General features: G+C 36.4%; 1 protein-coding gene across 5 annotated transcripts in view; it reads right to left on the reverse strand.

Moving 5' to 3' along the window:
• Positions 1–548: 548 nt before the first annotated feature.
• LOC150089226 (transmembrane 6 superfamily member 1-like) overlaps positions 549–13969 on the reverse strand; it is a 160042-nt gene continuing 146621 nt past the window's right edge. For 2 of the 5 annotated variants that reach the window (XM_090390388.1, XM_090390385.1), the window contains exon 9: positions 549–628. In XM_090390388.1, coding sequence (XP_090246514.1) covers positions 594–628 — 35 coding nt within the window. In that variant the 3' untranslated portion in view covers positions 549–593. Of the gene's footprint in view, positions 629–4699; positions 5446–12311; positions 12408–13969 lie in introns of those variants that run through there. The other 3 variants (XM_090390384.1, XM_090390387.1, XM_090390386.1) reach the window with 3 other exon arrangements.

Here is a 13969-nt window from a genome sequence, read left to right on the forward strand (position 1 = left end):
AACTATAAATACTGCATTTAATTTATCTATAAATTAGTTTATCAGCTATTACACTACTTTTAGATCAAGTTTAGAGTAATTACTGTGTAAATGAGTTAACACATAGGAGTACTGACCCACAACACTGCAATCTATTAAAATATTTGGTATTATATCAATCCTCTTTTTTTTTTTTTTGTTTATTTATTCTTCAGGAAGTGAGTAAGTTAATGCAGGAATTAATCATATTAATGCAATTCAGTATCCAAAATAATTTTTTTATCTTGAACTTTTATTGTTAGATATTAACCCTCTAACACTTGTGTGATGTCTAACAGATGCACTGTTTTTCCCTTTTCTGTTATATATTAGAATTTGGGGGGGGGGGGGGTTAAATCGTATCATGTACCTTTACCCTACACAATTTTTTGTAAATGATGCTGTGTTTCATATTTTTGTTTCAATTTACAAAAAATTACAAGAGGTAAGTTGTTTAATGTATTGTTTGAATGGCATGTTGCACAAGATATCTTGATTAAAATACATTAAATGAAAGCACTTCATCTGCGCAAAGTTTAGATTATATTTATTACTAATAGAGTCCAATAATCATGTTACACAGATGTTTTCTCCTCGGCTTCTTTGGTGACTGCAAAATTAAAAATAATAAGAAGGTTTACATATTAATTCTCTTTATTATTAATTTTATTTAATTTTCATTTTATTTTTTAATTTAAACAAGTTCCAATTATCTTAATTTTCATCTAATAGAAACAAAGTTGTCATAAACTGTTTACCTAAGCTAATACTAAAACTGGGGTTGAATTTTTCTTCTCTATTCTTGATGGTCCTGTTGATGAGCATGTTGGGATACCCACTGCCCTTGAAGGTGTGATAAATATATTTTAACTCATTCTGGAGGGCTCAACCTTTACATAGGCAGCAAGCTGTCAAAGTGAATACGTTTCTATTTTGGTTTCTTGGGATGGGTTATTTGGAAGAATGTCAAACTGCAATCATATTGTCAACATACAGGCCCCAACATGATGGTTTAATGTGTTACCTAGTGGTTGTTTTGTAAATGCTGTCATGATCCAAGAGGGGAGAGAGAGTGTGTTACTATTTCTACAAAGAGTCCTGATGTTCATGTGTAGATTTGGTCAGGCAATTTGAAATAGCTTTGTCTGGCAGCTAGGTTTATATAGTCCATTATGTCTGTTTTTCTAGAAATTGAAGGAATTTCATATTAACAGAATTTCCTAAAGGCTGATTGATGACAGTCTTAGTTTCTTCCAATGGGATATCTGTGAAGATATTGACTATGTCAAAGGAGACCATCACATCACTGAGAATAATCTGAATATTTTGTAAGTTGTTCAAAAGATGCTGTGAATTTTTGAGGGTTCTTTGGTTGGGTGAGAGAGCTGGAGTAATGATTCTAACTAACCACCTTGCTAATTTCTCATTTCTGGGTCTCCATTCAGAGTTCTGGGATTGGTAAACCCACTGTATTCTTCCTGCCTCCCATTCTTGGCCAACATATTCATGACTGTCTTAATAGAAAGGAACTAGATAACAGCCCCTTCAAGCTATCATAGTGGAATCAATATGGTCATGATGTGAGTGCGATTTGGCCATACAGAAAACTAGAATTTCATAATTTTAATGTGTTTAATAGCCTTCACCCAAAATTTCCTTCAAAACTAATAAAAACTGAAAAGTATAAAAGTGAGCCACTAAATCAGACTGTCTAATAATGGGGGATTTTAATTTCCCAGATATTGACTGGGACATGTGGGTTGGTCACTCACATACTAGTAAGGCTTTTGTGGATTTAATAGATGACTGTTTTCTACAGCAGCCTTGTTCGGGAAGCAACCCGAGGGAGTAATATTCTTGATCTGATTATCAGTAGTGATTCTTCATGCATTAAGAATCTGCAGGTAAAGGAACCACAAGGTGGCAGTGATCACAGTGTGCTGATGTGGGATTTACTCAAAGAGATAGCTACCATCAAGGGTAAAGGGAAGGGTTTTTGCTTTCATAAAGGTGACTACGGTGGTCTGTGACAGTTTTTAAATTCTATACTGTGGGACCAACTGATGATGTTATCAACAGCAAATTCTAAATGGAGAGCATTCAAAGAATTAATCTTGGAAGCTACTAGGCTTTTCATACCAACTAAGAAATATTTTTCAAGGTTTAGGCCTAAATGGATGTCAGATGAACTAAGAAGACATGTTGCAGAGAAGATAAATGCATGGGATATAAGGTGGTCTGTAATCAAGTCACAAAGGAGGTTAGACAGGCAAAGGCAGATTACGAGAAATCTTTAGCAAAGGATACAAAGAAAAACAGCAAAGAGTTCTTTACTTATGTAGACTCTAGAAGGAAAGGGCTGAATCAGATTGGTCCACTTGATATCGATGGTTCAACTGTTCATGACCCTACTCAGGTAGCTAACAAATTTGAATGAGTATTTTGCATCAACATTTACACATGAGGAGTTATTCAGGGAGGGGTATGCCAGAGGTGTATTAAACTCTGGCAATGAGCCAAATGATTTTGTAATAACTGAGAGCAAAGTGGAGCAGAAATTGTTGAAAATAAACATAAGAAAGGCACCTAGGGTGGATGGGATCTATCCAGTTATATTATAGGAGGCAGCAAAGGAAGTAAGCAAACCCTTAGCCATAATTATGAGAGCTTCCTTGAACTCAGGGGAGGTACCCACAGACTGGAGATGTGCAAATGTGACCCCAATCCACAAAGGAGGATCAAAGAGTGACACAAGTAATTACAGACCTGTTAGTTTAACTTCTGTTCCGGTGAAATTAATGGAGGCACTGGTTAAAGAAGCACTGCAGGATCGTCTAGACAAGACTTCAGTTATAGTTCAGACACAGCATGGGTTTGTTTAGGGGAAGTCCTGTCTGACAAATTTGACTGGATACTACGACGCGGTCACAAAGGAACTGGATGCAAAGAATAATCTTGATATCATATATTTGGATCTTAGGAAGGCTTTTGATACTGTTGCACATGGAAGACTATTGTACAAGTTAGAACAGTATGGAATTAAGGGTAAGTCGTTGCTATGGGTAAAGGGATGGTTGAGTGTGAGAAGACAGAGAGTAGTAATCAATGAATACTGCTCTTCATAGACTAATGTTATTAGTGGAGTCGCCCAGGGTTCAGCATCGGGTCCATTTTTGTTTTCTGTATTTATTAATGATATTGAATAAGGTATATCAAGATTAATGTCTAAGTTTGCAGATAATACAAAGGTTGGTAGGGCTGTTAATGACACTAATGAGAGTACGCTACTGCAACAGGATCTAGAAAAGTTGAGCAGATGGGCTGAGAGGTGGCAACTGAAGTTTAACATTGACAAATGTAAAGTAGTGCATATGGGAAGCAGTAACCCCAGAGTAACGTATCAACTGTGTGGCACTACACTGACAGTTGTAGAGAATGAAAAGGACCTGGAGGTAATTATGCAGCAGATATGAAGCTTTCTGAGCAGTGCAGATGGTCTGCAAGAGTAGCTCATGGTGTCTTGTCAATGATATACTGGAATTTTTCTAGAAGGGATAACGAGATGATTATCCCCTTGTATAAGGCAATGGTCATGCCACACTTTGAGTACTGTATACAGGTCTGGAAGCCTCATTTTAGGAAGGATATAGAGCTGCTGGAAAGAGTACAGAAAAGAGCAACAAGATTAGTGAATGGAACAAGAGTTGCTCTTACAAGGAAAGACTTAATTTTTGCAAATTACAGTGTCTGGAGACTAGGCACTTGCAAAGTGATCTGATTGAGGTGTATAAAGCCTTGAATGGTTTGAGCAAGCTCAATGCTGATGGGATTCTTTTTCTTGCCCAGATTAACTGCCCGAGGGGACATAAATTCAAATTGAGGAAAGACAGTTGTAGAATAGATGCGCGAAAATTTGTCTTTAGGCTGTGGGTGGTTGATTGCTGGAACAAACATCCATCTGTCATAGCAGTTGACAGCTTAAATAAATTTAAGGCAGTACTAGACAAATATCTGGAGTGTATGGATGGGTGAAATGGGAAGGGTTTTTTTTTTTTTTTTGGGCTGATGCTTGATGCTGCTTTCTTGCATCATAAGCCTCTACTAAAGCTAATGCTAAACCTAGCCTTTGATAACTCAGAACTAGATCTGCATATTCAAAAACATCAGAATCCTGAACCAATTAACAAAAAAACCTGGCAGAAGCAGCTATTAAAAAACTATAGCCCAATCAATAGCCTGAGGAAATCCCAAACAATTGCCCTCACCCAACCTGGAGCATAACCCTGAAATTTGGAGATCTTTATTTTTACAACCTAATTACAACCAATCATTCTTAACACTTAACCCTGCTCAGTTTCAGCCTGAGTGAGGAGTAACTAGTCAAGCATATATAGCTTGAACATACATAAGAAAGAGTGGTTGGTTTGGTCTTTTGGTGTTTTTTGTAATGTAAGAGTGTGACAACAAGAGATTTACTTTAATTATTAACTGTATTACATATTAAACATTTTAAGACAACTCTGTTTGGATTACATTAAATAAAGGTTAAAATTAAAATTAATGATAGAGATAATAGATAAACCTTTTTTTTTTAAATTTTGCATTGAAGAAGCAGAGGAGAAAATATTCCTGAAACATATGATTGTTTTAAACTACATTAGTAATAAACAGAAGCTAAACATTACACAGGTGAAATGCTTTCATTTCAGTTATTTGGTAAACTGTTTAGTTGGCATCTAACAGACATCATATGAGTATGCAGTCTAATTCTTGATGTGTATATAGATGCTAAAAGTATATGTTCTTTAATATGTGGGTGGATGGACAAATAAGGAAAGGAACTTTTGTAACAGTCTCTCTCAAACTGAGCCCATTGTTCCAATCATATGTTTTTTTTTTTTTTTTTGTGGAATTTTTCATCCCAGAAAGAGACAGTTTTAGTTTTTTGATTTAAAAACTAGAGAGCTGATGAAGGTGGTGGAGGAGGTATAACAGACCAAGTAAAAAACATTTCCAGCTCAAGAATTTTCAATCAATACGGATGAGGTAAATTTTATAAATCCCAATGAGTAGAAAACAGTTTTCAATTCAGTAACAACAACAACAACAACAAAAGAGACATATAACAGATGCACCTACAAGTATCTGTGCTGTGTTCTATTTAGAGGCACAATTGAAAGAGGGTTAATGAATTGAAATTCAATCTTTCTTTTTTAGTTTGGTACCATTTTTAGATACAGTTAATGTAGGATAATAGCGCGCAAAAAAATCAGGATGATCCATACATCGATAAGCTAAGAGCTGTGGCCCAACAGCAAGAGTGACATTAACAGTCCAAAAAATTGTACGAGCATAGATTTCATGTGGAACCCGCAAAATATATGGTGTCCTTGGATGAAGTGAAGCACCCATATGAGATATTTGGGCCTGAAATAAAATTTTAAAGAATTGTACAATGAATATTATAAAAATCTGTTCATCATTCTTCATTGCTTCAATATAAAGAGATAAATCATAACAAGGATAAGTCATGCAATTTTATGATTTAATTTTTGTAATGCTTAGTCCATTATCATCCAAGTATTGTGTCACATACACTACCATCTACAGTAATCAATCACCCAAGATATCTTTTATAACTAGAAAAAATTTACCTTTCATAAATTAACCTAAAAACATTTATTACAAATTAATATTTTATTGCTCCTTCATATATGAAGTTCAGGCCAAAAGATCCTTTACCAGCACAGCTGGAGCATGAACAGCATACAGTATGGTTTTACATTGTTAGGCACTGTTGCACTGTTTTATTATGAGCTAGTTAGTTTTGCCATTGTAACATGTTGTGTTGTGTAACTATCATTTAAGTGTGTTTCCATACAGCATGTCATTATGATTAATGAAATATCTGAAGTGAAGGAGTGAAGTGTTTTCCATACAGCATGTCATTATGATTAATGAAATATCTGAAGTGAAGAGTTCCCATCAAGTTTTGCTTTTAATCAGAACAAAAAGCTTCAAAGAACACGTGAAATGCTGAAAACAGCTTTTGGGAAGAAGAGTAGACATTCAAGTAGTTTTTTCCAAGTTTAAAAGTGGTCACATGTCATTTGGAGATTTTTGAAGGGTCACCCATCATTGAATCATACTGACAAAAACATGGAAAATGCATCAAGTCATCCATAAAGATTGGTGTTATACTGTTAATGATTTATCCAGGCTCAAAAGGATACATCATAATACCTTAAAACACAGATTTTATGGCAATAATGAGATCCAGAGAGAACTGCAGAATTGTGCTGAACATTATCTCAAAACAAACTGCCAGCCGCGGTTATTGTGGTTGTTATTTGGTTTTTAGGAGCATTAGCAACTAAGGCCATATTGCTCCGAGGATATGTGGTGGTCAATCCTTGACCTTCCCACATCTTCCGTATTTGATGGTGACGGGCTCGAACCCCGGTCTAATCAAGAAGAGTGTGATACGCACTTTTGCTCCTTCCCACCTGGCTATGGAGGCGCCCGCCTGCCATGGCAAAAATGCTGGACTTAGTATATTAATTCTGAAGGAAGGGGGGGATGCATGCACCAATCTGTAAGCACGGAAAGCCTAATCTTGTTACTGAACTAGTCAAGGAACCTTTGGCTCACCACTTATGTTTCCAGGCTTTTAATAAAAAATTATCATGTCAGATGTGAGTGCTTTGCAGCCAATAATCTATATATATATATATATATATACAGGGTTGGTTGGTTGGTTGGTTTTAATGGGAGTTTATTGGCACAAGGGCAACTAAGGCCAAATTGTGTCTGTTGCAGTAGTTCTGCAAACAAAATTTATTATTATTTTTTTTCCAGTCATACCTCAAATCAGTTTGTATAAATGAATTTCTTTTAAAATATTAAATAGGTTGGACAGATTTGCATCATCACTGAGAATTTGGTTCATCTCTAATGAGTTATTTTGGGTTTGAACTGCTTTAAAATTTGTTAATCGTGCAGCATGGTTGTGTGGACACTCGAGGAGGATATGTTTTACCATTAGTAGTAAGGAACAATGGTGACAGTGAGGAGGTTCATCGCCTGTCAACAAGTGAAGGTGAGTGATATGCGTATGCCCGATGCGTGTCCTTGCAAGGACCACCTCTTCTCGTCTGTTCACTCGTGAACTAGATTTCCAGTACCGTGGCATTTTCTTTATTTTTGAAGAGCTTATTATGGGTTTGTTGCAGCCAGACTGATGCCCATTGGTCAATATATCCCTGCTTTATAGTGACTTTGCAACCCATATATGGAATCGAGGCAAGTGAAGATATAGGATTGACTGGATTTTTAGCTGCTTCATCTGCCTTCTCATTTCCCTGTTTTCCGACATGCCCAGGAATCCAGCAAAACCTTACTGCTGTGTTGTATTCTGTTAGATTTATTAAGCATGCTCTGATATCCTTCAAAATAGGATGAGAGTTGGGATATTTATGTTGTAAAGCAGTTACTGCACTCAAAGAATCTGTATAGATTATTATCTCTTGTTCAGACCTATTGTTAATGTGTTCAATAGCCATTTTGATTGCATGGAGTTCTGCCGTGTAAATACTGCAACTAGGGAGAAGAGCTTCAGACATAACGCAAGTAGGAAGAACCACTGCAGCCCCTACACATGTATTAGATTTAGATCGATCAGTATATATTTGCAGACAGTGTGTGTTTGCTGATGCACAAGCTGCATGTAGCTGCTGTATATTTTGATTGTACAGCGCCTGCTTTCCCCACTTCCGAAAAAAGTCATCACATACAGGTTTGAAAGTTGACCAAGGTGGCTCCATTTTTTCCGTGTCTGGTTGGATATTGTCTAGTGATACACTCCAATTCTTCATTACATCCTTCAATCTGATTCCAGCAGGTTTATTTTCATTTGATTTATTCCTGTATAAATTTACGAAAGACGGGTTAAAAAGGTAAGGCCAGATATATATATATACAGGGTAGTCCATAAGTAAGAAAACATATTTGACTGTAAACAACACTATTTTAAATATATATTTTAATTAATTCTATCACAATAGAAAGGCATACATAAACTTAAAATACAACAATTTGAACAGATTTGAACAAATCTGTTCAAATGGATACCACAGAATATCTTGGTCTTCACAGAACTGTAGTGTTTTTGAGCACAAAGAGTATGGCACAATTTCTCAGAAATGTTCTCTAACCATTGACTGCCGAATACTCAGCAGACACCTGTGCTTATTACTAAATACCTTATCCTTAAAGAATCTTCACAAAAAGTAATCACAGGCTGTTAAATCCAGGGACTGCAAGTGGCCATTCAATGGAACTCCACTATCCAATCCATCAACCTGGGAACTTTTCATCTAAGAATTCGCAAACAGTTTTTGCACATTGAGCTGGTATTCTATCCTTCATAAAAACGCAATGCTGAAAATTGATTTTGGGCTGTATTAATTGGAATGATACTGTATTTTATCAGTCTCTGATAGTTTTTTCCTGCTATAGTTCTTTAAAGAAAAAATGTCTGAGAATGCCTCATGTCTGAATTTCAGCACAGAATGTAAAGCCAGGAGAATTTAAAGTCTTGTGAAAGAATAAATATGATCATTAGGAGAGTAATAAACACAGTTATGGTGATTAACAGTAATGTTTAGTTTAAATGTGGCTTCATTAGTCCATAAAACATTGTCAAAGGCATCTGGTTTGGTAACACTCATGTCCAAAAATTTCAGCAAGTTCCAATCTTTTATTTGGAAGATTGTAAGTTTGAAAATTTAAACTTTGTAAGCAACACAGGATGATAAATTTTATATTTAAGTTTCTTTATTATTCCATTTATGCTTGTTTTCGATATTTTGATAACAAACTTAACTTTTTTTGAGATATTTTCAGACTTCTTTCTGTATCTTCTCTTACAAGTTCTGAATTGGCAATCTTTAAGATAGAAGGTCTACCAGGTTTTGGTAGAATACACACTGTAACTTAGTATTAGCATTAATAGAAGCAGATGAAAAGAAAACAAGCTTATATAGTATCAGTCAAAAAAAAAAATAATAAAATGAAATAAAACACCTACCCATTTCACCCATCCAAACTTTGTCTAGTTCAGCCTTGAATTTATTTAAGCTGTCACCTTCTATGACAGATGGAAGTTTGTCCAGAAAACAATCATCTGCGAGCTAAAGGCAAATTTCCACACATCAATTCTATAACTATCTTTCCTCAATTTGAATTTATGCCCCCTCAGGTGTGAAATCTGAGCAAGAGGAAGAATTCCATCAAAATTGCACTTGCTAAAACCATTCAAGGTCTTACACACTTCAATTAGATCCTCGTCTCCAGATGCAGATACTGTATCTGGATATGAGGATTTAAGCAATTTGCAGGATTTAAGCCATTCTTGGTAACAACAACCCTTTGTTCCACTCACTAATCACACTGCCCTTCTCTGCACTTGTTCCAGCAGCTCTATATCTTTTCTAAAATGAGTCTTCCAGACCTGTATGCAGTACTCAAGGTGTGACCTGACCATTGCCTTATACAAGGGAATAATCACTTCCTTATCCCTGTTAGCAAAATTCCTATATATCATTGACAAGACCCCATGAGTTACTCTTGTAGCCTGTTTGCACAGCTCAGAAAACTTCATATCTAACTGCACAATTACCCCCAGGTCTTTTTCATTCTCCTCTACCATGAGGGTAGTACTGCACAGTTCGTATGTTGCTCTGGAGTTACTTCTACCCACTTTGCATTTGCCAATGTTAAACTTCAGTTTCAGTTGTCTCCTCTCAGCCCATCTGCTCAACTTTATCCAGATCCTGTTGTTGTAGCATACTGTCCTTACTGTAATTAACAACCCTACCAACCTTCTTATCGTCTGCAAACTTGGACATTAAACCTGATATACCTTCATTAATATCAATGATAAATACTGAAAATAACAATGGGCCCAACACGGACCCCCGGTGGACACCACTAATAACATTCATCCACAAAGAGCAGTGTCCATTGATTACTACCCTCTGTCTTCTTGCACTCAACTATCCCTTTATGCATAGCAACAACTTACCATTAATTACATACTGCTCCAACATGTACAATAGTCTTCCATGTGTGACAGTATCAAAAGCCTTCCTAAGATCGAAGAATATGATATCAAAATTATTCTTTGCATCCAGTTCATTTGTAACCACATCATAGTATCCAATCAAATTGGTCAGACAAGACTTCCCCTTAACAACTCCATGCTGTGTCTGAAATATAACTGCAGTCTTGTCTAGATACTGCAGTGCTTCTTTAACCAGTGACTCTATTATTTTCCCCAGAACAGAAGTTAAACTAACAGGTCTGTAATTATTTGTGTCGCCTTTTGGTCCCCCTTTGTGAATAGGGGATACATTTGCACATCTCCAGTCCGTTGGGACCTCCCCCGAGTCCAAGGATGCCCTCATAATAATGGCCAAGGGCCTGCTTACTTCCTTTGCTGCCTACTGTAATATAACTGGATAGATCCCATCCATCCCGGGTGCCTTTATTATGTTTATCTTCAACAATTTCTCCTCCACTTTGCTCTCAGTTATTACAAAATCCTTTAGCTCCCTGTTACAGTTTGATAAACTTCTGGCATTCTCCTCCCTTAATAACTCTTAATGTGTGAATAGAGATGCAAAATACTCATTCACTTTGTCAGCTTCCTCAACAGGATCATCAACAATCAAACCATTGATATCAAGTGAACCAATCTGATTCATCCGCTTCCTTCTAGAGTTTAAATAAGTAAAGAAGTTTTTACTGTTTGTCTTTGCATCCTTTGCCAAAGATTTCTCATAATCTTTCTTTGTTTGCCTAACCTCCTTTGTGACTTGATCATAGATTATCTTACATCTATCACAGGCATCTGTGTCTCCTAATAATTTATATGCATCCCATGCATTTTTCTTCTCTGCCAGAAGTCTCATTAGTTCATCTGACATCCATTTATGCCTAAACCCTGAACAATATTTTTAATTTGGTATGAAAAGCCTAGTATCCTAGTAGATTATAATTCCTAGCCTAGTATTCTAGTAGATTAATTCCTAATCTAGTATTCTAGTAGATTAATTGCTATCCTAGTAGATTAATTCCTTGAATGCATCCCATTTAGAATTTGCTGTTGGCAACGTCATCAGTTGGTCCCACTGAATAGAATTTAAAAATTGTCTGAGACCACTGTAATCACCTTTTCAAAAGCAAAAACCCTTCCCTTTACCCCTGTTGGTAGTTACATTCACTTTATACTCAGTAAATTGGATGTAACGACCAACAGGGGTAAATCCTGCATCAGTACACTATGATCACTGCCACCTAGTGGTTACTTTATCTGAAGAGTCTTAATGCATGAAAAATCACTGCTGATAATCAGATCAAGAGTATTACTCCCTCTGGTTGCCTCTTGAACATGCTTCTGCAGAAAACAATCATCCAATAAATCCACAAAAGTCTTGCTAGTGTGAGAGTAATCAACCCACAAGTTCCAATGGCGCCTCCATAGCCAGGTGGGAAGGAGCAGCAGTGCGCAGCACACGCTTCTTGATTAGACCGGGGTTCGAGCCCGTCACCACCAAATACGGAGGATGCGGAAAGGTCAAGGAATGACCACCGCATATCCCGGAGCAATATGGCCTTAGTTGCTAATGCTCCTAAAAACCAACAAAACAAACAAACAAACAAACAAGTTCCAATCTATATCTGGGAAGTTAAAATCCCCCATTATAAGACAATCTGATTTACTGGTTCACTCTATTTCTCTGTACTGTTGTTTGTTGTACTCATTAGACCTATAACATACTCCAACTCTCAATTTTGCTTTCCCAGTGCTCATGTCACACTAAACTGACTCAACACTGCACTGCCGATCCATGTCAACTGGATGCACTTCCTTAGATTTTGTGTTTCTTAACTAATAGCACGACTCCTCCTCCCTTTCTATCCTTTCTGTACACATTGTACCCCCCAAATTCAATGCTGCATTTCTTATATCTGTGTGACACCATGTCTCTGATATCCCAACAATATCTGCCTTTGATGCCTTGACTAGCACCTCAAATTCATCAAATTTATTTACTATACTCCTATTATTGGTGTATAGTGAATCACCCCCAAGCTAGCAGTTTCCTGACCCACCTAACACTGCCTGGATAGCATCAGCGAATATTCTTGCAAAAACTTCATCAAACTTCTTCATAATTTTTTTATGGTCTTTATTGTGGGTTGTTTATTTATGTCAAAAAAAATGAATTGGCGAGCAGAATTTTCATATTTGACATGCTACTGTACAATTTTAATCTTCTCTTTCCCTGTAAGGCTCATGGTACTTTTCCTATGTTCAAATTATTCTGAAACAATAAAAAAATATCATAAAGTATTTTTCAAATAACTTATACATATTTATATCAGCAGTTATTTAAAAATAGTTTCCTTATTTATGGAGCACCGTGTATAAAAAAACATTTAAAATGTAAATAAACTAATTTAAAAAATATGTATTTTAAAGGAGAACCAAACAATTGTCTTCACACCACTTGAAAATATTAGATGCCTTTGTATAGTCACTGCACTAGCCATGGGCTCAATCTTGCGTTAAGCAAAGATTGAGCCCATGGCTAAGCAAAGATTGAGCCCATTTTTTACAAAATGTGGGTGTCATCACTTCAGTGGTAAACTTTAGGGAATCCAGCTATGGAACCTACTAGAGGAGGAAATACAATCATCTCTACCTGTGGGAAATTTTCACAAAATAAAGACGTTGTGTGGAATGTGTTGGATCGAGAGACATGACGCTGTTCTACACTTTTGCAGCATCGTCCCTTGCCTACTAACTGTACTGCAATGACTGCATTCTTGTAATTACACACTGTGCAGTTATCAGAATTTCTCATCAGCTTAGGTGTAATGGCCGAAGTTTTAGGAATAACATTGCTGCTTGCTCAACAGCTGCAAGACAAGCAGGTCAACCTGTTCCTAGCCATGCAACTTGTACAAGCGGTATATGAAAGCTTGAAAGACCTATGGCAAAATAGTTCTAAGCACTTTCACAGCACTTTCTACTGCCACAGAAGAACTTGCTGAGAAGAATAGCACCAAGCTTAAAGCTCCCAGAAGCAGCAGAATCAACTGAATGCTCCAGCTGAATGTGAAGAATATTTTCAGGTGGCCATCTGGATTCCCTTCCTAGATTTTGTATGCACAGATTCACCAAAATGCACTTTCAAGATGTCAGTCATCTACAGAAGCTGACACTGAAACACTCACTATCAGGTTCTAAAGCCTAATTCAAGGCACAAGTTATTCCAACTTGATGCAATTTTCTAGCACAATTAACCGATTAGCATTCAATGGAAATTCTTAAATTTCTTTGTTTAAGGAAAATTTGAAAAATCAGCAAAAAAAAAATTCAGAATTGTTCATTTTTTTTGATACTGCCTATATTTTAAGTCTTTTCTGAGCAAATTCAATTTTAAAATCCCACCCTTAAACCTACGCTTTGATTAGACCAGAGTATGTCAGTAACTGGAGCACTCATTGCATGAAACATGAAGCATGTGTGTAAACATTTTGATTCCATATGATGCATCAATGTCAATGTTAGAGAGCATTACCAATTGGAGGAAAGTGTGTGATAGTAAAGTGAACTTATGAACTTACTATCAATAACTGTTCACGACATATGTCAATGAAAACATAATTAGGCTTAACTTCATGAATTTTTTCTAATTGTGCGATAATTAATAGACATTTAAGGAATTTTCTGCGGAGAATTCAAAGAAAATATTTTCAACAACAGGTATTAGGAGTTTCAGCTGTGTGGATGGAGTAGGTGAAGCACAACTTGTTGAAATATTGTCAGGGTCAAATTGATCCTATGTGACTAACACAGGGTTGTTCTAATTGATATTCT

The sequence above is a fragment of the Mastigoproctus giganteus genome, chromosome 2, assembly GCF_048544385.1.
Source record: "Mastigoproctus giganteus isolate SK-2022 chromosome 2, ASM4854438v1, whole genome shotgun sequence".
Taxonomy (NCBI): Eukaryota; Metazoa; Arthropoda; class Arachnida; order Uropygi; family Thelyphonidae; genus Mastigoproctus; species Mastigoproctus giganteus.